This window comes from Eutrigla gurnardus, assembly GCF_963514095.1.
Source record: "Eutrigla gurnardus genome assembly, chromosome: 23".
NCBI lineage: Eukaryota > Metazoa > Chordata > Actinopteri > Perciformes > Triglidae > Eutrigla > Eutrigla gurnardus.
This window is the reverse complement of record NC_139934.1, coordinates 8,215,124-8,240,605: the sequence shown is the minus strand read 5'-3', so window position 1 is coordinate 8,240,605 and position 25,482 is coordinate 8,215,124. Positions and strand designations below refer to the sequence as shown.

Sequence of the window (25,482 nt, the reverse complement as noted above, 5' to 3'; positions counted from 1 at the left end):
CAAAGAAGGTGGGAGACAGACAAAGACAGATTAGGGGAGAGTCTTCACCATCAAGCATCTTTTAAAGTCTCGTATGAGCCGAGGCTGGATCGAGGCAGATGCAGTCAGCGAGTAAGGCAAATTCAAAAGACAATGGCAGTGTGGGAGAAAGGCTTGATTATAGGGAGAACATGTCTGAAATCTCCATTCCTCTCCTCTCCACCTTTCCCCGAGGTGATCTTAACCCGGGATAGTACATCTGGCTGAGCTGACGTGCAGTCTGTAAAGTCAGAAGGGGGGCATCTGAGCGTAAATGGAGCTTTGTGCCTGGCTTCCTGCTTGCCCAGCCAGGCCTGTAGAGAAAGGCCCCCTCTCCGCCCCTCCCTGCTCCATCTCTCCTTTTCATCTCCCTCTTTGCCGATTCATTTTAGCACTATCCCGAAGGGGCATCCGACACTCACACTCTGTGCTTTCATTCTCTTCTCCCAACTCCCTTCGCTTACGTTGTAAATGGAGGAATATCACAGCTAATCCGTCATGTTTATGAATGGCGTGGGGCCGAGGGAGAGTCGCCAGAAGTGGCGTACATCACAGTCGCATGCCCTCTGCTCAGCTGATCCAATCTCCTACCCCCCCAGCACCGATGACCATCGGAAATGTCTCTGAGGGATGGCCGACGGGGTCATTTCATGTGAAATGTGTGAGGTGTTTTTTAAATTCAAACCCAAATTCCAACCAAAATCCCATAACCACTTCTCTATGGAAAGCCTCCCATGATTGTGAAAAGAATCGTTTAAAAAGAAATGATATAACGTGACACCAGTATGTATTAGAGTTTTACAGCTAGTTCTCCAATGTCATTCAGAAAGAGAAACGGCCCGGATTGTTCATCTGTGAAGGTTTTTCTGGGGGGGAAAAAAGGCCCAGTGATTAATAGATTGACTCTACAATGGCTTCCTCATAATCTCAGGCATTAGGCGAGGGCTTTTTAATGACAAATAAGAAGCATTCAATTCATTATACAATCTGAAAGGGGATTTATGGAGGAAACAATCAGTGCGGGGCAAAGGGGGAGACAATGCTATTTTTCACCGAGACAGAGTGCCATGAACTTCGGGTTATGGGTTCCTTCACCTCCCTCCTCCTGCGTTTCATTCCAACGTTCATCATCACGGGAGAGGCAGCGCCAGGTAGTATTTCACAATCCATTCCTATTGTGCTCCTTTAGGCAACAAGGGTAAAATAACATTTTAGTAGATACTAGATGGTCTCTCGTCTGTCCTCGGGCATTAGTGGTTTTCTCAAAGAGACTGCATTTGTTCGGCAAATTACTGGAACTACCTTTTAGAGGTACCAAGCTAGTAAGACTTAATGCCACTTTGTGTTGGAGTGGGCCAGCTCCTCTTAAAACTATTATAGTAAATGGGAATTAGCTGTTTGAGCCAACTCCAGCACATTCACAGTAATAATCATGAGCGTGCTGTAGAATCAACACATGTACAAAGGCATGTTTCCTCAGCCCTGCTACAATTTTACTGCTGATTTCTTATTTTCACTGCAGAAAATATAGTACTTTTGCAAAAATATGACCCTTACCTAGTAGTAAATCATGTAGCAGTCATTTGAATGTACTGTACACAGCAACTACATATAAAGGTGTTACTTTTATTTGTGAAAAGACGGGCCTTGACACATACAGTAGACACAAGCAGACACACAAATTGGTGTTATTATGAAGACTGAAACATACATCTGGATGAGTTTTTCAGCACAAACTCTGCAGCACTCTGCTAGTTCCAACAGGATTCCTTCTGTAAACCTAAACTGGAAGGCAGTCATGCTTTGCCACTTAACATTTTCTCATATCAGTTCGTTCGGCACTTAAATATAAAGAATTGTGGCCGCGGGCGTATAATTGGGACGTGCCTTCACATTTGAGTCTGCGCGTTAATGAAAACCGAATCAGTCCAGATTCACGCCGTGTTTTGTGCCACATTAGATGAAGTGCTGAACATTTTCTTTTCCATTATTGGATTACTTAAGCAATATCTACCCAGTGCAGGTGCCAGGAGGCTTATTTGGGAAACGTGGCTCAAAGAAAGCTCTGGGGGGAAAAGCCTTAATCTTATTGAGACTGGACAACATAGTGCCAAACAGCCCTGGGATGTATCAGTGAGATAAATACAGGCTTTGGATTCTCTGAGGGCATTTAGACTAAATACATCTCAATTGATGCACATGTGCATTCTTACTCTGAATGCTTGTTTGACTTGTTGGCCTCTCAATGAACGGCTATACCCGTCACTCATGAATGATGCCCGATTTGCCTAAGGCAGACAAGACTTCCACATGCTGACAACAATGTCCAGGCATGCGTGTAACAGTCATTATCCACAAGTCCAGGTTAAGATATATTCTGCTTCACTGTCCTGTCTAAAGCAATATCATAGAAAGGATATTACATTTTTACTGGAGCAAGTTAATTACATCAATATAATCAAGTGTTTTTCAGAAATAGGAAATAAGGGATACAAGCCCCAGTCGCACGGTGACTAATTGATGTGGGGACAAGTGTCACCTCTGCAAAAGTTTGTAGTCAGAATGAAGGCTGTTGAGTAAAGTAACTCTGTCTGAGTCCAAGTTTGCAATAGTTCAACCAAGCTGCAGGTAGCTGATAAAGCAAAGAGCAAGTTTAGATTTAGAACCTGTCAATCACCGGGTGCTAGACTTGAAAAGTACACCTTTTTCCCACAGCGTTAAGTGTACCTTGTAAGTAGAGCAAGGAAATCAACAATGATGTGGGTGAAAGTGCTGAAACATTAGAGAGAAAAAAAAAAATAGAACAGATGCCGTCATAGAATTGGCACAAAATGGAATTGCTGTCTGCCTTTGTTAATCAAGAGCTCTTACGTTTGGTTGAGTAATTTTGTTTGTGTGAAAACAAAAGCATAATTAACAGTCCCCTCTCCCATGCCTAAGGAAGAAAAAATAATAATTGAATACGTCAGTTGAACAGGAGCCAAACAGAACATTTTGTTTCTGAGGATTCAGGTCGTCTCTGAACGGATGTATTAAGTAGGCTTGCAACACATTTCTAGACAACTGTAAACAAATTATAACGGACATTGTTGCCATATTAATGTGTTGCAAATCAATCTCATTTTGAAAAAAAAGGTGTATGTCACAAAGAGCAAAAGTTTGCTCTGAAACTCCCAGTTAGACATAATTTATTCATATACGTATGTGTCAATATTGTATTTCTATATTCCTGCATTGCAAGTCTTTCATCCTTAACCTTTAATTATGTACATGGCCTTATTTTCTTCATTAATAACCCTTTACAAGTTTATAAAACACCAAGTCCTAATTCAATCTGGGTCAGCTAATGCATTAGCAAGCCATGAAACAAGCCAATTCCAAATGACGTCCTTGTGAACAGCAAGAGTGCTGTGTGATTAACATGATTAGCACCCTAACCCTGCTAAATTCTCCTATCTTTCTCACTTCTTTTGGATTTCCGAGCATGGAACGAGCTGTAATCACCATCCCTCAACTTCAAATTATATGGTATGGTGTGGAGAAAAATGGCTTTGGCTTAGGCTACTGAGAGCAAAATAAGCAGTGCTGTCACACTCCACGGGTAATGTTTTGTGGCTTATTTTTTTTTTTGTTCTGGCTTAAATCTTATCTAGGGAAGGGCAGTGAGAATCAGATTGATTCCTAAACTGGGCAAGGATAATCTTGAGGGAAGAGGAAAAAGGAGTGTAAAATGTAAGAGTGTCATACTACAACACATTTGTCCTAAATTCCCACAATTCCATAATCCAGCACCTTTTGAGAGGAAAGGATCCTGGAACAACAATGCGTGTTGACTCTTTTCCACAACGCTGCCACAGCAAGTGACCTGTGACAGCCTCTTCGATGAGATTGTATCCACTCAAATACAGCCAACACATATCTTATTACGGCCACAGGGATTTTCCCTGAAGAATGACCTCAACTGCGGGGTGAAAAGCCTTGTTCTGCTTGGGAAGAAAAGGGTCGGACCGAATCAAATCCTTGTGCAGCAACCACGGAGCTAAAGCCAAAATGTGACCAGAAAGGTTTAAATGTTTTTACTGGAAAGTCCAGTGCAACAAAGGTTCATGTTCTTCTCAACTTCCTTTGTACTTATTCTGTAACGTTGGATCCAAATGGGATTTCAGTGACATAAAACACCTTACTTAATTAGAATTATGGATCAGATTTCCACTCTGGGTTAATTTATGTTGAATTACATTTCGACATTGTAAACAACTATTTTAATGTTGTCATTATCTTTAAAGATACAGCATCAAACCGACTCCACTTAAAGCTGTAAACCTCTGAGCTAAACCACATGCATTATTTGCAGAATATCAATATCTGGCAACACCAACTTGCTGTGTAATTACTTCTTTAATTACTTGTTTCAAAGCATGTGTACATACACCAAAGAAAAACACAACCATCACCATATAAAGTGGTAGATATACTGCAAGTGCTAAGTGCTATGCAGGAGCAAGAAACCTCTTTTCATTTGGTTTTCAGTTTCTCAACATCTGAGCACACATCCTGACCTTATTTTTCCCATCTGCCTCCACTATCTTTTTAATGACTTCCACACCATATATGTCATTGAAATAGTCCTGTAATACCTTATAACTATCACCTCAGATTCACACAAGTGCCTTAGCACTCAGTGCGCAAGGATCTTAACAGTAACAGATCATGTTTGAATGGTACCTTTATCTGTTGCTTATTCAATTAGAGCCTAAACAAGGAGTATATCACTTAAGTTTGTCACTCAAGTCATTACGCAACAGCAGGTGACACGTTTTCTTTCAACGTTCTAGAAACTGAAATGGCCACGGTTTTCTTAAGCAGGAAAATGTGATTCCACTTGTGCTCATATTTTCTCTGACTGATCAATAGATGTAATCTGCTAATGGGTTGAGTTTATGTCCGGTGGCCTTAAGTCGCCAACAGAAATCTGCTCACTGAGGTGCTTTTTGAGCCAATGTCCTTTTTATACTCCTCCCATACTTGGCACCACACACTCATATGGCCTGATAGCCTGGCGGTGGCTAATGTGTGCAAATTGTCATTGGGAGTCTTTTTATATCAAGCACCAGTGCTCAGCACTTCTTTAGAAGGTGACTTCAGCATTTCTCGCCCTTCCATCTCATTTAGTGTGTAGATCCATTGTTGAATATACAGCATGGGTCTATAAAGCAGAAACTGCCCTTGTCTTACGCTGTCCTTGAGATTGCAGTTCTCAGCGAGGTAGAATTAGGAAGCAGGGAAAATATGTATTATTAAAAAATCTATTTTCACCCTTCGGATTTGACTTTGATGTATTGTACAAGGTAGCTTGCGGCTGTATGTTCAAGTCACACAGTGTATAGTATATTAACCCCAAAACACACATTCAAAAACAAACGCGCTACAAGCAATTCCAATTCCCACTCGTATCAGAATGCAGCTCAGAGTTCCTAAAGGAATAACGGAGCTGATGATTCATAGACGCACGAGTCGAAAACCGACCTCTTGGCTATCAGCGGAGCTGCAAACACTTCTAACGCACTCTCAATAACCCAACTTCTCCAAAAAATGCACAACAAACAGGCTGTGGCTCAAATTACAACGTGATTAATCTGATTTCATTTTGGGCTCTTTGTCTTGTAAGGGAAATGCCGCAGCATGCTCTGTTGACGCCAGTTGTTAATCACAGCACAAGCTAGCAAATGTGTTCAATTTCCCTTCCTTTATTTAATATCACAATGGTAATTCTCTTTGTGAAATAAACGGGGGTATAGCTGAGAGGGAAGGGGGGAGCTTGAGAAAGTCAAAGTCCTCTTGTTTATTATTCTTTCACTGTCTCATATGCGAGTGAAGTTTTCGGATACCTCGCAGTTGATGTCATGACTTTGTGGCCATTCCAGATGAGCCTGAGTGCACAAAGCAGCTGTAAAATACATTTCCGGGCTGAGCAAGAATGCATTCAGAAGGCCAGAAACCTTTGTAACAGATCATTAATTTTAAATGCACTGCCTGGAGTCATATCAGCTGCCTGCATCAGAGTTATGAGCTAGCATCACGTAACACACATCCTATGGGACGAGGAAGACGGGTTCAGTGAAAAGTGCCCTTTGTACACTTGACCCAGCCTCATTTGTATATGTTTGAGCCCCACTGTAATTAATCAGGAGTGTGTGTCAGACAGTAATGCCATGTTTTTACCGTCCTAACATTTTGCATCTTGATTTTCAAAAGCTTCTGCTTTCCTAAGAGCTGAATTACGCCGTACCCTGTGCAATGATGACAATCCTGACTTCTTTAAGGACAGCTAAATTATGATCTTGAGTACACTGCAATTTCACAGGAGTTGCTTTTTAGTTCGCATGGATCGTCACATCCAATTACTATATTCAACATGCACCCATGCTCCTAGGCTTGCTCCTGGCTATTGTGTTTGATCAGGTATACTTTTGACTCACTGTATAATCGACTAATTGTCTGTTCGACCTTGAGCAGGCCGAGGGAAGCCTGGACAGGAGCTACTTGTACAATGAATTCCTTTCAGCCCTGTCTTTCTCCATTTGAAAGCACATCTTTGAATATGATTTTTTTTTTCTAGATTATACTTTTCCAATTGATAAAGTGAAACTTTTAGAAAAAAAATTCATTTTTACCAATTATCTTTGTTACTTTTGCACCTATTCATGCATAATGTACTATGTTGCTGTATTTTAGAGCACTGTTTAAATGCGTGTTGCCTGTAAAAACAAAACCCATAGAAATACATTTTCATGTGAACAATGTAATCACAGCAGGTTCCTTAATTTCTGCAGATGTGTTCCACTGTGTTGATGTCATTGTGCATCAGAAATAGAGTTAGGTAATAGCCAATAGAGCCAATCTCATTAACATATCAAATTAATAGAATCCACCATCCATAACCACGCAATCACAGTTAATGACTGGTACGTAGATATGAACAGCAGCAACAACATGTTTACAAGAAACAAGGGGGATTTCTTAATCCGCCGGTTCTGTCCTCCAGCCTAACCTCCCTTCCCTTTAACTGTGACATTAACTAAAAATGGCCCCTATGTGACTGAGGTGAATTGAGTGGTTAAGTAGTTAATGAGGAGCACATCAATTCTGTGCAAGCAACAAGCCAACACGGTGCCAGACACCTACAAACTTTCAACGAGAGTAAAGCCGGGGCAGCTCTCATTACCTTAATGGATAATGAAAAGGGATAAACATACACTATATATATTGTACAGGATGTCAAGGGCTTGCGGTGATAAACCACATAAGGATGCCTGGGCCAACAAGTCCAGTATAAGTTACAGTGCACGACTGCCAAGAAAATGACCGGTGTTCAAAGTATGCATTATATAAGGGAGAGAAAAATTAACGAGCATTAACAATACCCCTGTATCTCCGACAAAACACATGTCAGTTCAGGCAGGGACACAGAGTTGCATCAGAAAGTTTTGCAGTTCAGTGTGAAGTCACTCATTTGTAATGCGGTCTATTTCGGAGAAGATTTATCCATCGAGGTGGGTTCTCATGCCAGATACCCAAAAGCATTGTTGGAAGGCTGCCAGGATTGTCGTTTGGCTGTGCCCGGGCTACGGCAACTCAAAGCTGTTTCCAGACTGATGTCTCCTCATGAAAATTTAATGAAGAAAGCGTTTCCAAAAAGGTGCAGTTTACGAGAGCAACGGAAGACACTAATTAGCCGTATCACAGCGGGGAAAGGAAAACTGAAAAAAAAAAAAAAGTGCACGTAAACCTCATTGGCATTTAGAGTAAGCAGGCCTTGTTTTGCAGATTTACACTAACTTTGTGGAGGAACACATTCTGCATATGGAGATCTCGAGGCGTATGGAAAATTCCACTATGCACCTTCTCAAAGATCATTACTTGCTGCAAGGCGAACAATGTGCCCTGCTCAGAGCCGTGAGCTTCAGAAAAAGCTGCTCTAGGCTGTGTGCTTTTCTTTGTTTTGCTAAAAAGAAAAAAAAATGTTTGGAGAAAGGCTTTATCTCACATCTCAAACAGCAGCAAGATGTAGCCCGCTTTTGTTCAGTCGGTAAGTTGAGACGCAGGCTGGGACAAGTGGGATCATCACAGATAACCACCTGCCTTCATCAAAGAACTTCAAAGTTCCTCCTGACCGAATACACGGTTGGCCAGTGTAGCCGCGCTTCCCTCCTTTACATCTTCCTAAAATAAACATGTCTTGGGAAATATTATTTTATGGTGACTCCTAGCTCCTTACTTTCCAATAACAGACACATATGGATCTAACTTTTATTTCCCCAGACACTCCTGAACTTGAATAACTTGGAGATGTGCATTCATTCTATGTCCTTGTCAATACCAAATATAGTTAGGGAAACAAAAAGAAAAAAGTACTGTTTTATTGTGACTTTCGCCACTACCTTTCTACATCTTAACTCATGTTGTTGCTCTGCAGTCGTATGACTCATCATCCCCCCCTGGCTCACCCTCCTCATTACCTCCAGACAGGATTTGAGGAGGGCCACTGCCTTTCTGACACCGACCTCTGCTACAATGTCTCCTTCTTGTTCTTCCCCCAGAGGACCAGCTGCCCCCTGGTTTCCCCACCATAGACATGGGCCCACAGTTGAAAGTGGTAGAGCGAACACGCACTGCCACCATGCTCTGTGCCGCCAGCGGCAACCCCGACCCAGACATCTCCTGGTTTAAAGACTTCCTCCCCGTCAACACCACCAACAACAATGGCCGCATTAAACAGCTCAGATCAGGTAGGTTTCCTCCGCTGAAAGCTCAATTACAAAACAGGGACTTCTTCTTTCTTGTTATTCTCTATCTGATCTGCTCCCCCCCGTTGTCCCCTGTTCTTTCATCCTCTCCTTTCTCCCATAATTTAACTTCTCATTTGGCTTTTAATTTTGTAGGTAATGGCATTGTTTCTACTACTTCCTGTCCACTACTCTCTGTACGCCCCGGTGTGTGCTGTCTGTCTGCGTGTGCCCCGTTGTCTTCCAGTGTTGTCATGGGCTGTTGGGATTGTTCCCCCCTCTGTGTTTGCTGGCTTCTGCCCTTAACTTCTGCCCTCATTGCTCACTGCTGTGACTTTTTACAATGAATTATTTTGCGGTTTTTCTGTTGATTTCCTTTCCACTGCATTGGTGCAGTCTTTTAGTTTTTTTTAAATTCATTTTGTATGCCCTTTTGTTTTAAACAATTAATATTTAACATTTGGCTTCGTTCCGAAACTGCTAAGGAGTGCACATGGTTTTAAAATAGGAAAATATGCAGACAAAGCAAATTAATAATAGTTTGTGTGCAATTTGTTGAAATTTGAAAGAGGTATCCTCAAACCTCTGAATAAATATTTGCTCTGCATACGACCTTGCTTTAGGTTCAGGTTAACATCTATTTCTGAACACTCATCAGCTCACAGTAGTGCGTAAAACTTCACAAGGCTTTTCCCCTTACCCCTTGAATCTTTGAATTTACAGCAGCCCCTGCTTTATTGTGTAGATGCCAATTTTGTTTTTATTTGCCTGTGACATGACCCTAATATACCCATTCGCCTGAATTCCCCATTTGATTTGACTCTCTACACAGACAGATCATTCTAGATATTTAGAAAGAACAACATAAATCATAGTTTGCCGGCTCAAGGCAACACACAGCACAACTACTTGTAAAATTTGAAGTCTTGTATGTTTGACCGCCTGTCTTCACAGATTTCACAGCTGTCCTTTGTTTAACCTTACTTCCTTGCTGACTTGTTTTCAACAGAACTGTGTAGAATTAACGCTTATTTCTGATGTTGCGACTGCGTAGAGTTGATAACGCATTAACGAAACCTCTGTTAACTAAACTCACTTAAAAACTATAATCATATTCTTATGCTGTCTTTCTTCTCTCTATATTTTTAAATCTACAGAATCCTTTGGTAAGTGCTTAGCTCTAAAGCACACATCACCCCCCCACTAATTACCATGTCTCCAACAACTATTAAAATGCATGGCATGCATTTTACTAACAGATAGTTTAGAGTCAGGGTTACTTCTAGAGGCACACACACTCTTCCCTCACCCCACAGTGTTCAAAGTGTCCCACCACTGCCAGCCACACTATCACCTTTATGGAGGTCAGGATCACCAAACCGTAGCCTCGTATTGTCACATAATGACCTTCTCTCACATGTATGTTACTCACTCACTGACCCACCACGTACTCACCCTAACACCAGCACAGTACGGACATGTCCAGAGTTTTAGGGAGGTGACCAGCTCTGCTTAGCTCAGGTGAAGCAAAGGGATCTCACATTGTTTAAATATGTCTGCTCTCAATCTCACACACAAAGTCCTCAAAGTCTTTCCCTTCAGTAGATGGTCTTCAGAAGCTATTGCCACTTCCAAAATGGCACCTCCCCGTGGTACACCAATGTACAAGTGCTTCTCTCTGACCTATGACTTTCTATGATGAATCCTGTCTTTCTCTGCCAGTAGAGTACAGAACTATTCTCTCTTTCTCTCTCCTGTCTCTTTCCTCTAGTACCTTTATTTACATACCCTGTTAAATCTAATTTGATTCTTCTTCCAAAGCCCCCAGCCTCTATCTACTCGTACTAATGCTTCTTCTTTCTAATCTTATTTGCATTCATATTATCCACCCAGGTGGTACACCAATAAGAGGTAAGAGTGCTGAACTGACGTTCACAGAATGAAAATAATACAAATTCATTCTTGCTGTCAACCCATCCATTCACTTGAATCACCTCCATTTTTGTCCTGTTTACCAAGACCAAAACCCATTACGTTCATATGGACCTTCCTTCTTATTTGTCCTGTTTTGTTGACTAAGTTTGTCTTCCATATTTTCTTTCCGTCTATTCTTTATTTACTCCTTTGTATTCTGGTTTCAAGAGCCTGTTTAGCTCAGTTGCGATATGCTTGCCCTGGCTCAAATAAGCATATCCAATGACAATTTTTTTTTTAAACTATATTTTTTCTGTTCATTTTTGTTTTCTTTTTGGCCATAGCAAATCATGTGTCCCTCTTTTTGTCCAACTAAAACAACCAAGCATTTTTCCCCCTTAGCTGTTCTTGTTCAGCACTAAAAAAATATGCACAGATGCTGTGGAAGGTCACGCAGGCATGCTGAAGACAACATTGCCTCTCCTCTGCTTTTTTCTCCCAAAGAGTCCTTTCTATCTTTGCAAACTATTTTTTCCCATTTCTTCTATTTGCTTTCCTCTCCTGTACCTCTACAAAAAAGCCCAAACAACCACTTTTTTGATAAAGTTTCTACGGTGCTTTTTTTCTCTTTCACCTATTTTTCTTACTTTTCTTGGGTTTGGAGACTATTTTACTTTTTGACTTTTTTTTCTTCAAGGTATGGGAAAGGCAAACAGTAGAGTCGGGCGAGGACCTGATTGGCTCATTTTTGCCGTGTGAGACCAAGCTGGAGAGTTGTTGATGCATAAAGCCATTTTTCCCTGGGTCATGTGACACCACACTGCTGATCCCATTGGTGGATTTTTATGGGTGTCTTTTGTAGCTTTCACAAGCTAAAGCAGTGGTTGGTTACCTTCTTGTCGGCTCAGGTCGATATTTTGAATTTTGTCTTCTAATACAATTGCATTTTATTTTTCAGCTAAGGGTTGTCAGAAGGTTGTAAGTTGTGCCGACATACATTTCTTGCCAAGATTTGCATGTCAAAACTTTTGTTACAGAGGGTTATATGTTGGTTTTACCTTATATAATACTTCAATTAACATTTTTCCAGATAAGAGCAGCATTTTTCAATTTTTTGTATGGGCTGCCATTTTTTTTAATTACTTCACCTAGATGAAGTCCCAAATTATTTAGTTAGGTGAATATTGCATTCAATTTGTGATTGAATATGCTAAAATTCATACCTAAATTTCTTTCTTTCAATTGTCCTCCCTTGTTATGCTGCTTTATTATACTGTAAACCTTTTTTTGTTTGATCCATGTTTCCCTGAAGCAGTATCACTCATCCCCATATTGACCAGTCCAGTGACATGTTGTATATTGAAGGGCTTGCCCCTATTCTAAAAAGTGAAATTATGGCATTTTTTGACATTGGCGCTAGAATGGGGGTCTTTTTAGACCCGATACCGTATCAGTAATCAGGCTTTTTCTCTAAAAAAAAGTCACCAACTACATAATTACGCTTTATAGACTGAAGATAATTTAGGTTCTCTTTTCTTTTCGATTTCTTTTGGAGAGTGTGTTATTTTATTTTCCCATGTTGTTACTTTAGCCCTGTTAAGAGGAACAATATATTTGTATTACGATGTCTTGAGTATCATTTGCAGCTATCCTTCACCTATAGTAGGATAACAGTCCTCAGCCAATGGATCAGGCTGCGGTGACAACTTTAAAATAGAGTAAATAGTCAAAGATGCAAGAATTGTAGTATTTCATTCATGCAGTTTATTGGATATTATTTAATTACAACTTCCCTCAAACTGTTCAACTACTGAGGCTTGAAAGGTCAAAGCAAAGCTAGATATAAAGGGGGCTGATGTTGGCCTCCTTGAGAACTTCTTTTCCTTTTTTAAGTTTGCTTGTGAACTCGATGCAGACAACATCATTTTAACCAAACATACTCCACTACCCCGTTTGCTATTCCCAACCAGGAGCCCTCCAGATAGAGCAGAGTGAGGAGTCTGACCAGGGGAAGTATGAATGTGTGGCGACCAACAACGATGGAACCCGCTACTCAGCCCCAGCCAATCTATATGTCAGAGGTAGGGAACACGTGTTGACCACGCTGGCATGCTTTCTGTCAAATATTACGTTAACATTCTCTTTAAAGTTCATGAGGAATCTTTAAGTCAGCCAATAAAGTCTGCGGGGCCTTATCTGAGGCCACTGTAAGTATGCTTTGTTTTCGATGTTTTGGTTCCATTTATTTTTTTGCACTTGACTTACCTGCACTGATTTAATCCTACAGTATCTGCTCTGTTATGTGTCTCCGGTCCTTTCTGTTGATAATCCTGACTCTAACACCAATGACTAGACTGCTTGCTGTGTTTATCTACTAATTGCCTTTCAAACCTGACTGTCGGAGGTGAAACAGGGTGAATGGCCCTCCCCCGTCAGTCACAACTCTTTCCCCAGCAATGAACAGATCCTCTTTGGCCTTTTTTTTCTCTTCTCCCTAGTGGTCAATATTGGAAGGACGCGTTTAATCTCTGTAGTTTAACAGCCAATGAAATACAAATAGATGAAAAATAATCAAGTGTTAAAACTGATAAAGTAATTCTAATAGAGAGGCAATTTAATTTGTAAAATCAGCTTGAAAAGGTCAGTCTTTGCTACGCAGTGTAAATAATGTAACACTTTCAAGAAGGTATAGCTGAGTGCAGCAGTGGCTTGCTTCTTGTTCACTTTTTCCATAGAGGCTGTGATCTTTCATTTAAAGTCACAATATTTGGTGCAAATGTTACTGCTACTCACACTTACTTGCTTGCATACAGCAGTCAAGGCTTCTTTTGCTTTTATGTACAAAACCTACTGTTAGTCTTCAAGTATTCTCAATTATTGTCTTAATTCAATTATCTATAAATACATGTTGTATATGTGTAGCAGATAGATTTTGTATCCATCTTTTTTTTTGTAATATTCATAAACATTTTATGGTGCTCTTTAATCTTATGATTAGCTTTTGTAATGATCTATATCCCAAGTAATATTATACAGAATATATAATAAACAATAATAATAAATGTTAACCAAAAGGCTTGGGCAGAGTTTGTATAAAAAGTAAGCATTTTTTAGAATAAAAAGGTCAGACTTTTGCTTTATAATCTGGATGCCAGGCAGAAACAAGGGGCCGCCTGCACCTTGGAGACACAAGGTCCTTCGGATTGTTTAAGTAGCATATGAACACCTAAAACATGGCCTTTTTACTCTCTGTGTTTCCCTTGTTTTTCTCCTTCCCTTATTTCATTTTGTTCTGCATCAATATTCCTACATCCCTCAGAGCTACGAGAAGGTTGGTGTGTCTTTACTTTTTGAACACAACACAAAACAGAAACAAGTTAATTTTGCCAAAAGAACAATTTTTTTTTTTTCTCAATTCTGTTTTTTTTTTAAATCATTTTTATCTTTGCTGCTCATTCAATGTTCATGTTCCCATTGAGAATGCCCCTGGTCTTTGTCAGAGTGCTTGACTGTCCAACAGGTGGTGCATGTTTGCATCTTTGGAGGTGGGGTGGACGGTATTTGCATCTGTCTGAGGGTCTATTTGCATGGTCATCCCCTTTGCCCAGCCCTTATCCCAACCCCTTACCCTGTCAGTGTTCTTGCTTGGTTTCTCTGATAATTAACAGGGATACAAAAACAAACATTGCATTCACGAAACTTATGCAATTTAGAAAAAGAAAAGGAAAGCAATGTGGCACATGGCACCAACATCCTTGATTGGGCTCCTGGAAGTAATAGCTACTGTTACATAGATGCAGAGCTGCTCCATATGAGCAGTGAATCTCTCTGTAGAGCCATTTAAGCATCACGACACTCACATTTTCCCTGTGGTGCTCGCGCCAATTGAAGTTACGCAGAGATAAAAATATGTTCAAGCAAAATCCATCCTTTGTTGTAATGGGCACTAAAGTCAAGCACCAAGCCGTAAAAACAACCTTGCCCTCAGAGATTATATGCATCCTCTGACGAGGGTGTTTCGGCGCAGGAAGTCATGAAAGAATGAAGTATTTAGAACGTTATCCACAAGACTTGACAAATGTAATGATATTCAAATGAGCAAGATAATATTATGTCTGTGGGGAGCGTGATCCAATTGGATATTAATTAAATATTGAGTGAGAGAAACGTTCTATTTAATAATGCAAGCAGTTCCCCTAGATTCCCCCTCTGGAGAACTGCAGTCTGCTCAACAGAATGGGCTTTGTGAATTAGCAGCAGGCAGCAGGAAGCATGTGCCTATGGTGCAGTCGAATATACCTGCACAAATAACTAGTTTAGAGTCGCAGGCTGTTTACAAAGCACGGTCAATTAACAAGCAAGAAATACAAGTATCCAGACGTTTAAGAGTGACATATTCCTTAACAGCCTTCTTCAAGCTTCATTAAAGAACTGAATAAGGAATCTCATCCAAGTTAAAAGTAATCTATTTCGGAAAACACGAGCAGTAACACTGACTTCACTTTTAATTTAAATCCTCCCTAAATGTGTTAATACCTGGTACTCCATGTCTGTTTCTCTTATAAGCCCCTCAGTTATCCACAACATCTACATATATTTCATATTTTGTATACCAGTATAACCTGAGGAGGAAGGATTTCTGTTTGTTTTGTTCTGTCTATTCATTTACCCTTTGTTTTAAGATGTCACCTTCTTCCTCAAGTGTTTCTAAGTTCTCCCAGGACCTTGAGTTTGTTCTCGTCACGTTCACAGCAGTGTAGCACCACCAGACAAACCCTCCCATAACACGGTGTGCTGCCACATCTCCCCCCCCCCCCCGACTCCCTTACATGGATGCCTCGCAGAGTCACGTATTGTTCTTGTATGCATGACGGACTCTTGCTCCCCTCCAAAAGGCCTTGAAGCCGCCCATGTGCATTATTGATGTTATACATTTAAGTTGACCTAAAAGTGTAACATTTTCTTTGAAGTTTTAGCCTTTCATTTTTATGTCTTTTTTTTATTTTTCTGGAGGGAACGTGTATCTGCTAGAGCTGTCAAATGATATGGGATTTCTAAATTCAGATTAATGTCAACATTTTTGTCCGAAATTAAAATGATTCCAAATAAAATCACACTTGGATATATTTTGAAATGTATGAAAAACTTTGGAATCCCAAGTAATCTTGTATTCCAAAAATGCTGGTTAAACTAAGTAAGAACCACACACCTAATAGCTCCAATGGAAGTTCACGGCATCTTTTTTGTTAATGTGCTGCAAAATGAATACTGTGTACTCCACATAAATCAACAACACTATTAAGTAGTACACTTCTATTCATGATATTTCCGAGGTAAAGTTACATTTCAGGACTTGAACAATCTGAATAAAATCTCAGCCATTTATCTGAAACTGTACCGAGGCCTGCAGTCCTGTTAAAATCACTTGAATTAGCATCAGTTAATGTTTTTGATTCATTCACGGGCTTGGACTGATTTGTACAATCATAGGATGTAGTGTAGCGAGACAAGTTAATGCTTTTAGCGCCAGCATAATTGGTCCGCTTGCGATAAGCTTAAGGCCTCTTATTCATCATTGAATACACCAGCATAAAGAACGTATGCATAACTTTACTTTCATCGTCTGAGCTGTCTGGCAGAGTTCACAAGGCTAAAGCCACTTTGAAAAGTAAAAGGCAGGACAGGGAGACATGTTCAGGCTGATTGTGTTAGCACTGGTGATCTGAGGTGTGAATGCATAACATTTGACAGCCCTAGTTTCTACTTCCGACTGATCCTGAACATCCCAGAAAAAATAAAATGTCATTCACCTATATTTGTGCGATTCCTCGGGAGTACTTCATGTTTTTGTGATGTGAGAATGTGATGAGGCACATTATCTCACATCGGCTGGAAGCAGGCTGCTTGATAGTTGTTTCTTTGCATACAACTGCGGAGTGCTGTCGACTCTCCAGCCTTTTGTCCTGTACGGATGGTGATACAGTATTTTGTGCATGGTGCTCATGTTGTCCATTCACCATGAAATCTCTTGAGTCAAATGTGTTTTCTGAACCTTCATCAAACAATCATGAATGATCTAGAAATGTCATTGTAATGCTACAATCTCCATCATTTTATTATAACACTTGATGAGAATCGATTCAACATCCAATACTTTTTTTTTTGCTCTCCTATTTCCTGCTGGCTTTTCACACCACATTTTGTCTTCTTCCAGTTCGCCGGGTGCCACCGCGATTCTCCATCCCACCTACAGACAATGAGATCATGCCGGGCGGCAGTGTCAATATCACATGTGTGGCAGTGGGCTCTCCCATGCCATATGTCAAGTGGATGCTGGGCGCCGAAGACCTCACGCCAGAGGACGACATGCCTATTGGACGAAACGTCTTGGAGCTCACGGACGTCCGGCAGTCGGCCAACTACACCTGTGTGGCCATGTCGACCCTCGGGGTGATCGAGGCGGTGGCTCAGATAACAGTGAAAGGTAAAGCTGCTTTTATAGCCAAAGGTCGATATTTCAGCAGTAGAAGGACTTCATAATGGCTCACTCAAAATGTAGTTTGTCAATATATATATTTATGTTAGAAATAAAGCAAGCAGACACTACTAGGCGTGCTTTAAAGGAAGCCTTTTAACACTCACTGGCCCGTTAAGTCATCTCTCGAGGATTCCTCGAAGCTTTAGACAAACACTGGCATCGGCCTCAGTGAATTAGATGCCGTATGTGAGAATAAAGTGAAGTTCTTATCGCTCAGCGGGAGAGCTACACAGCCACAAGATCACCAGTTCTGTTAGCAAGAGGTAGAGGAGGAGGGGGCGGGGAGAAGGGTGTAAAATGTAGCGAGTATTGTTTGGTGTCCTCTGTAGGCATGGTACTTATCTGAGCGTAATCATATCTACACAGCAGCGCACCAAAAAGATAGCCCAGATTGCCGTCACCGTGTTCAGATGCACACAAGGGACATTCTCGCGTACACACACTCGGCTTTGTTTTTCCCAGACATAACATGGAGGTATTAGTCACAATATAACAGTCTGGCAGCAGGCTCCCCCAGAAGCGTACTTCAGATGGCATATAAAGACAATATATTGCTCTGATATCTTTTGCCATGTGCCACGGTGTGGGGAATTAAAGCAATAAATTTACCTGTTGAATTATTAAAGTGATAAACACTGGTGGATGGGAGATTAACGACAACAACACTCAGCTGCTGAACATGTGGTACGCAAGCCTTTAATCTCGCATATTAGCTCACATGCAACTTATTGTTTTTTTTTAGAACTGTAAACAGACGATGCACCCACTTAACAGAAAGCATGCGAGTCTCTTATGACTCCAGATATACTGTTTATCATCAGTATCATATGCAATGGGCTGGAAAGTGAATCCAATCAATATAATTCAACCATCTACAAATTAGAAGTCTCGATGGCCCAGAGCATTAAATTAATGACCATACAGAGGTATAACTTTGCTGTATACTATGCATCCATGTTAACGTTTGTCATAATTATGATGACAGCATTGCCCAAGGCTCCTGGCATTCCTGTGGTGACGGAGCGAACAGCCACCAGCATAACATTGACTTGGGACTCGGGCAACCCTGAACCGGTGTCCTACTACATCATCCAACACAAGTCCAAGTACTCGGAGGACTCGTACAAAGAGATCGATGGCGTCGCCACCACTCGGTACAGCGTGGGAGGCCTCAGCCCGTACTCGGACTACGAGTTCCGGGTGGTGGCGGTGAACAACATCGGACGAGGGCCACCCAGCGAGAGCATCGAGGCCAAAACAGCTGAGCAGGCCCCCAGCACGGCGCCGAGGCAGGTCAGAGGTCACATGCTGAGCAGCACCACAGCTGTCGTCAGCTGGGACGAACCGGAGGAGGCTAACGGGCAGATCATGGGCTACCGAGTATACTACACCATGGACTCCACCCTGCACGTCAACCTCTGGGAGAAGCAGATTGTTCGGGGGGCTAACTTCGTCACCATCCAGGGCCTCATCCCCAACAAGACTTACTACATCAAGGTGTTGGCCTACACCTCAGTCGGTGATGGACCTCTTTCCGCAGATCTTCAAATCATCGCTAAGACGGGAGGTGAGTTTCTTTTTATAGTTGGAGAATCTATACTTCAAGAGATTCAGTATAAAATGTTCAGACTCAACAATTTTAAGTTGGAGACAGTTTTCAAGGTTCGTTATTTCAGTTACAGACACAAAGGCATGAGGATCTTCACATTTCTGCAATAACAGTTTCTTTTCATCATGAAGTAACAATCTCTGCACTTTACCAATTCAGCTGAAATGACTGTGTCTCCTGGAATACAATGTGGCTGTTGTAGCAATAACACAAAGTGGCATCTGTGCCAGTACGACCGTAATGATAATGAAAGGTGCAAGATGTAATGAGTAATGAATCCCTCTCTTTATTCCGATTGCAGTTCCCTCCCAACCAACCGACTTTAGAGGAGAAGCCAAATCCGAAACGAGTATTTTGCTGTCATGGATCACGCCGGCGCAGACTGGGCAGGAAAATCAAATCACAGGATATGAACTTATGTACAGGAAGAGGGATGACAAAGAGGAGGTAATTATTTTACCTCACTTGACCCATTTGATTAAAAGACTGCTAAAAACAAAGTACTCTCAATCAAAACAACCAATTAAGTTTGTTTTATGCAATCATCCATTTTTTATGTAGCATCATGAAATTATCAATAGCAGTAATGAAACATAAAACACAGTGAAAGGAAATTGATATGTTTTCTTAGATAAATTACAGACCAAGTGTTGTTTAAATGGATATTAACAGTTTTTATAGGAACTAGTTATGAACAGACTCATGAATAAGCCATATAACAGGTGTTCATACAGTATCTTTGGACAGACACTACTGAAGAATGGGCCTCGCCATGCAATTTGCCAATTACTATAAAGCATACTAAATCTTACACCCTCAGATTTAATTTTCATATCAGAAAGAAGCATACTTATATTATTTTTTTCATGATTTTAAACTGCCTCATGTTATTTGAAAATTGACGATATGAAACTCAACTCCACAGAAACGTATCAGCTTTGAGCCGACAACAACATACCTGCTGAAGGACTTGAAGCCCTTCACTACTTATATTTTCCGGCTGGCTGCCCATAGTAAACATGGAGTTGGAGCTTACACCAATGAGGTCTCTGCAGAAACTCCACAGACACGTAGGTCTTCTTCCTTATCTGACAGAGTTTAAACTATTTGGGAAGGGACACATTTTCAAATGCATTCCAAATTCAAGTGTGCTACAAAATCCCCCCCCCAAAAAAAGTGACAAGAAAGTCAGGAAGTTCTGGAGAACAGATAAAGCAAATATGACTTTTTCCTTTAAGGGTTTGATGCATTTGAAAAGATGTAAATATTTGAAATAGTAAATAAGATTCCGACCATGCAGTATTCACTTTGAAAAGGTTGCATGGACAGCGTACCTGGGCTTTCCTGTGAAGTCAGGAGACAAGGTTACAAAAACTTCCCCCTCGACACCTTTGTTGTGCAAAAACAGTCTGGACTGGAACGCATGATACACCCTTGAATTATTTATATGGAGTGACCACATCAACATCACCCGACTGTAATTTCGGTGAATGGGCATTTCAGGGAGCCTCGTCTCTTGACATTGCATGTCAGCCAAAAATAAGAGTGTAGTAGAGAATTTTCAAGACTGAGCTTTCTATGTAGCGACACTGCCAAGAACCACTTGGGACTTTCCCATTTCCAGGATCGACGTGTATTCTCGATTCAAATTAGAATCAAGAAAGTTATGGAGTTACGATATCATAGAAAGCTCAAAGAAAGTATTGTCTCTATAGTTAGGGACGTTTCCACCCAAAAGACCCCAGATTTATGAAGCAAGATGAAATCGGAAAAAAAAATTGGGTTCTGGTGCAAAATCAAACTAAATCCAGTGCAGTCCAAGAGAGGGAATTCCCCCCAAACCATATTTGACTTTGCACATCAGGCATAAATCTGAGGTCTATGAAAGACAGGAGCAGGGATCAGGTGGGTATGAAGACTCTGCCCAGATGTATGTTCTGAGGTAAACGAAATAACTGGAAAAAAAAGTGCATGCTAATGTTATCGGAATCTAATAAATGGGTCATGTCTCCTTGGGAAGTTCTCTGTTGTACAATCAGGCTTTTACCACAAACCAACAGGCTTCGGAAAGGTTGGTGAAAAATACAACATTTTTCTATTTTAAATAGTCAAAGCATCAACCTTTATGTTTTTGGATTGATGGTAACTGCTTGACAAATTTATCTTAGATTTATTTTGGAATGGTTTATCTTGAATCATATCTCAGGTACTTTCAAATATTTGTTTAGGTTATTTTAGAAGAAAATATTTTTTTTTATAATTATATACTTTTTATAAGTATATATGAATTTTGTTTCCCCTTGTATATATTTATTTATGACAAAAGGTAGGTTGCATAGGTTAAAGCTGTCCTTTTTCCAATCAACACCTTCCATTCATCATCAGTGTGCACACATTTGTGTTGATCTTTGCCTTTTATTTCGTCAGTATTTGTGATGTTTCATTGATTTAAATTCATTGTTTTATTTATCCACATACGTTCTTGTGCTTGTTCCTCATTTTGTGTCATTTTATGTTCCTTTTCTTTTTTCCTTTGTTTGGTCAATTCTACCATCATCACCCCGGTCAAACCAAAAACTGAAACTCCTTACAAACAAAAAATCCAACTCAATGAATGGCCTGACCAAACAAAAAAAAAAAAAAACTTCACCTGCACCAAATACGACTCGTCAACCAGAGCCCTCAGGCCCACCTCAGGAAGTCAAGTGCTACAGCCCCAGCTCCACCAGCGTCTTGGTAAGTTGGCAGCCACCCCCAACGGAATTACAAAATGGGATCATAACGCTATACACCATCCAATACGCTGCAACTGAAGGGGAGGACACTCCTGCTCATCAAATCTCCAGCATCCCACCGGAAAGCTATGAATACCTTTTGGAGAACCTTGACAAATGGACAGAGTACCGTGTGACGGTGACAGCTCACACTGATGTCGGTGCAGGACCGGAAAGCGTGCCACAGCTCGTCCGCACAGAGGAGGATGGTATGTGTTCGCTAAAGATCCAGCTGCAAATCCGGGCTGCCCCTCTTAACCTATCCCGTCAAATACTAACAACCTCAACTATATCTGCGATTCCCTCTTCTTTGCTACCCCCCTCTGCCTGCTTCTAACAGTGACTGTCGCCACTTTTAGCTCCATTTTGGACTGTGCTACTTTTTTCAGCCACACAAACTGTGACTCACTTTGAGAAAGCACCTTTTTTTTCTGCTTCTTTTCCCTTTTTTTTTTTTTTTTTCCTACGCTGCTCAATTTCAACACATGGTATGGCATTTTCAACTGCAGGCCTCCAACTTCCAGTCCCAAACTGTCATTTTTGAAGAGCAGCATTTTTGTATTACTCACTTATTAGGAACTTGGTAAAAAGGACAAGTTCTGGACAGTGGGAATAACAAAAGGTGGAAGATTTTTTTTTTTGAAGGCCATTTTTTTTTTAAAATATATATATTTTTTTGATGTGATAGAATCATTTTTATATTTATTTTTTCCTTGCACCATAGCCAAAATTCTTGTAGTGCTTCAAGAATTTGAAACACCTGAAGTCCCCGTTTGGCTCCACTTTTCTATTTTGGCAAAACACATTTTTATTCCATGTTTTAATAATCCACTCTACCCATTTTTAATGTTTCAATATTAGGTCAGTTGTCAGACCTGTTTTTGCTGTTGTTTTTTCCCCCTTACCATTGTTGAAATATTGATGTCATGCAGTGATTGTTGCAGTTTGCTGCACTTTTGTGATATTTTTTTTTGTCACTGCAGCATTTTGCGCTACGGCTTTTGGGCAAGATTTTAAAAAATAGAGGGTGAAGGGAGTTCTCTATAATTTTGACATTTTGTCTTCTATCCCATGGTGTTCCTCCAGTTCCTAGCGGGCCACCTCGTAAAGTTGAGGTGGAGGCTGTCAACTCCTCATCAATTAAAGTGATCTGGCGTTCACCGATGCCCACCAAGCAGCACGGTCAGATCCGAGGGTACCAGGTGCACTATGTCAGGATGGTTAATGGGGAGCCCACAGGACAGCCAGTCATCAAGGACATCCTGATTGATGATGCCCAGGTACATCACCCTTCTCAGCAAGCCACCTCGTCCCTCAAACACATAGTGTTGCTTTCTCTGCACCTTAACATGTGCAACAGCAAAGGTTGTTTTTTAATTGGGGTAGGAGAAACTCACTATCATTGTGTCATATCAATAGTTTAATAGTGGCTATTTAACTGGTGTCATTAATTACAATTATCGTGGATTCAGACAGGGGGCACATAATTATCTACAGTGTTTTACGATTCATGTTATTATTGACACATTTATTTAGTGGTTGCAGACAAACTGTGTATATTTTCTCACTAGTGATTAATGTCTGTACCTGGCCTTATTTGTTGTCTCTTTTCTCTCCATTATTCTTATATCTTAATCAGTGGGAATATGATGATTCAACCGAACATGTGAGTAGTTATACTCCAAAATACAAATCTTGTTTTCCCCTGCTGTCATCCTCTGCATGAATGGCATGTGTCTTTTGTGCATAAAGAGTTAAAGACCTCCAGGTTTTAAGCTATTTCTTAGGATATTGAAACCCGTGCAGATTAGAATATGTGACTAATACTGACCTTAAAGGTTTGATTTCTAGAAGTGTTACAAAACATAAAGATACCCGTTAATAAGTAGTGTATCTTCTTTTACCAAAGCTTATCAAAACTTTATTTTTCCACTGAAGCATGCCTCAATTTCAAGTGGTGTTTATGCTGACATCACATCCCACTTTAATCTCGCTGCTCGCTTGTATTTGCAAGGCTGCAAGTGAATGTCCTGCGACTAAAGTCCTGCGTCTTTACAGGAAATGATCATCATAGAACTGCTGGCTGAAACCACATATTCAGTCACTGTGGGGGCCTATACGACAAAGGGCGATGGTGCACGCAGCAAGCCCAAACTGATCACCACCACTGGCGCAGGTATTGTAATTGTCACCGCTGACAAATCTCGTGTGGTTCTACATAGAACACTTTCCATTTGAACTGCATTTCTGATCTTTAGAGCTGTGAAACGGAGGCCAATAAGGGAAAAAATGTGTTAGACAGATAGCCTTGTCACCAAGCGTGTAAAGTGTGAATGCAGCTAATTGCTGTCTCATTTAGTGCAATAACTCGTACCTACTGGTGTGATATGGCAAACCTTAAGGCAATTTCAAAATAATGAAAAATGTAGATGGAGTAAAAACAAGAATAAAAAGGAAACCAAAGTTCAGCTCTTATGACAGTATTATTCTACCGTAAAACTACTTAGTTGTTCTCACAAACACACAGATAGTAGATCAACTGATGAGAAATGCCTGTCAACAACGAATGTGATAAGATGGAAACATGGTGCTTCATTTTTATAACAACTTATTCCTTTTCTCCACCGGTACCATCTTAGTTCCTGATAAACCCCGACTAATGGTCAGTACAACCAACATGGGCACAGCTCTCCTCCAGTGGCATCCCCCAGCATTAACCCACGGTCCACTCCAAGGCTACCGCCTCCGTTTCGGCCGCAAAGACGTGGATCCGCTGACCGTCATCGAGTTCCCAGAGCGGGAGAACCACTACACCACCAAAGAGATCCACAAGGGAGCCTCGTACACTTTCCGTCTTTCTGCGCGCAACAAGGTTGGCTTTGGCGAAGAGACAGTCAAAGAAGTCACCACAAATGAGGATGTCCCAAGCGGCTACCCTCAGAGCATTGCAGCAGAGGGTGCCACCACCTCCACCATTCAGGTTAGCTGGCAACCTGTTTTGCTGGCGGAGCGAAACGGCCAAATCGTGAGATATGCTCTGCAGTATAAGGACATCAACAGCCCACGCAGTCCCTCCGAACTATTTATCACCGCTCCGGAATCGACAGTCATCCTGGATGGCCTTAAGGCAGATACCACTTATGATATTAAAATGTGTGCCTTCACCAGCAAGGGCTCTGGTTCCTATAGCCCAAGTGTCCAATTCAGGACACAGCCTTTGGATCAAGGTAGGACCAGTCCCTGAACCGTTTTAGCTCTTTCCCTTTTCAAAATCAACCTTTCCCTGCGCAGCCCTTTCCAACCACAGCAGCTTCCCCCTGACATCCTCAAATGGCAGCACAAAGTATGGAATCAACCACAGGACATTGGTATTAACATATTGCCCTACCATTAGTCTCCCTAATCTAAGAATGATTTAAGAAACTCACATGGAGTAAGTATGTACGTCTGTTTGTGTCTCGTAAGTCATGCCAAGATCAGTCATTAATTTAAGAGTCGGTGTTGGTAAGAAGGTAAGAGGACAGTGTTGAGTTCAGTGTAGTACTGATTTCTACCTGGTTTTGAAGGAGACATTCTCAGGTAAGCGCTGATGTGGGACCGTTAGGGTAGATAGACAAGAAAAGGATGTTTTGTGTCTAAATCACCTGCTCCCCCTTTCTTTTAGCAGTGTTTGCAAAAAATTTCCACGTGAGGGCTGCCATGAAGACGTCCGTGTTACTGACCTGGGAAATCCCAGACACCTACAACCCAGCTCAGCCTTTCACTGTGAGCACTGCAAAGATACATGTACCATTTTCACATGTAATGCCGTACTCCACACATTGCTACGTCACAGGGAAATCA

At 41.0% G+C, this 25,482-nt stretch overlaps 1 protein-coding gene across 6 annotated transcripts in view; it reads left to right on the top strand.

Moving 5' to 3' along the window:
* LOC311009243 (receptor-type tyrosine-protein phosphatase delta) overlaps nucleotides 1-25,482 on the top strand; it is a 309,638-nt gene that overhangs the window by 253,591 nt on the left and 30,565 nt on the right. For 2 of the 6 annotated variants that reach the window (XM_084003280.1, XM_084003279.1), the window contains exons 13-24: nucleotides 8,619-8,807; nucleotides 12,689-12,799; nucleotides 16,933-17,202; nucleotides 18,242-18,823; nucleotides 19,167-19,312; nucleotides 19,791-19,935; nucleotides 21,543-21,848; nucleotides 22,726-22,919; nucleotides 23,279-23,305; nucleotides 23,698-23,815; nucleotides 24,279-24,866; nucleotides 25,304-25,404. In XM_084003280.1, the coding sequence (XP_083859406.1) occupies nucleotides 8,619-8,807; nucleotides 12,689-12,799; nucleotides 16,933-17,202; nucleotides 18,242-18,823; nucleotides 19,167-19,312; nucleotides 19,791-19,935; nucleotides 21,543-21,848; nucleotides 22,726-22,919; nucleotides 23,279-23,305; nucleotides 23,698-23,815; nucleotides 24,279-24,866; nucleotides 25,304-25,404 (2,777 nt within the window). Of the gene's footprint in view, nucleotides 1-8,618; nucleotides 8,808-9,961; nucleotides 9,971-10,697; nucleotides 10,716-12,688; nucleotides 12,800-14,037; nucleotides 14,050-16,932; nucleotides 17,203-18,241; nucleotides 18,824-19,166; nucleotides 19,313-19,790; nucleotides 19,936-21,542; nucleotides 21,849-22,725; nucleotides 22,920-23,278; nucleotides 23,306-23,697; nucleotides 23,816-24,278; nucleotides 24,867-25,303; nucleotides 25,405-25,482 lie in introns of all 6 variants that reach the window. The other 4 variants (XM_084003277.1, XM_084003278.1, XM_084003281.1 and 1 more) reach the window with 4 other exon arrangements.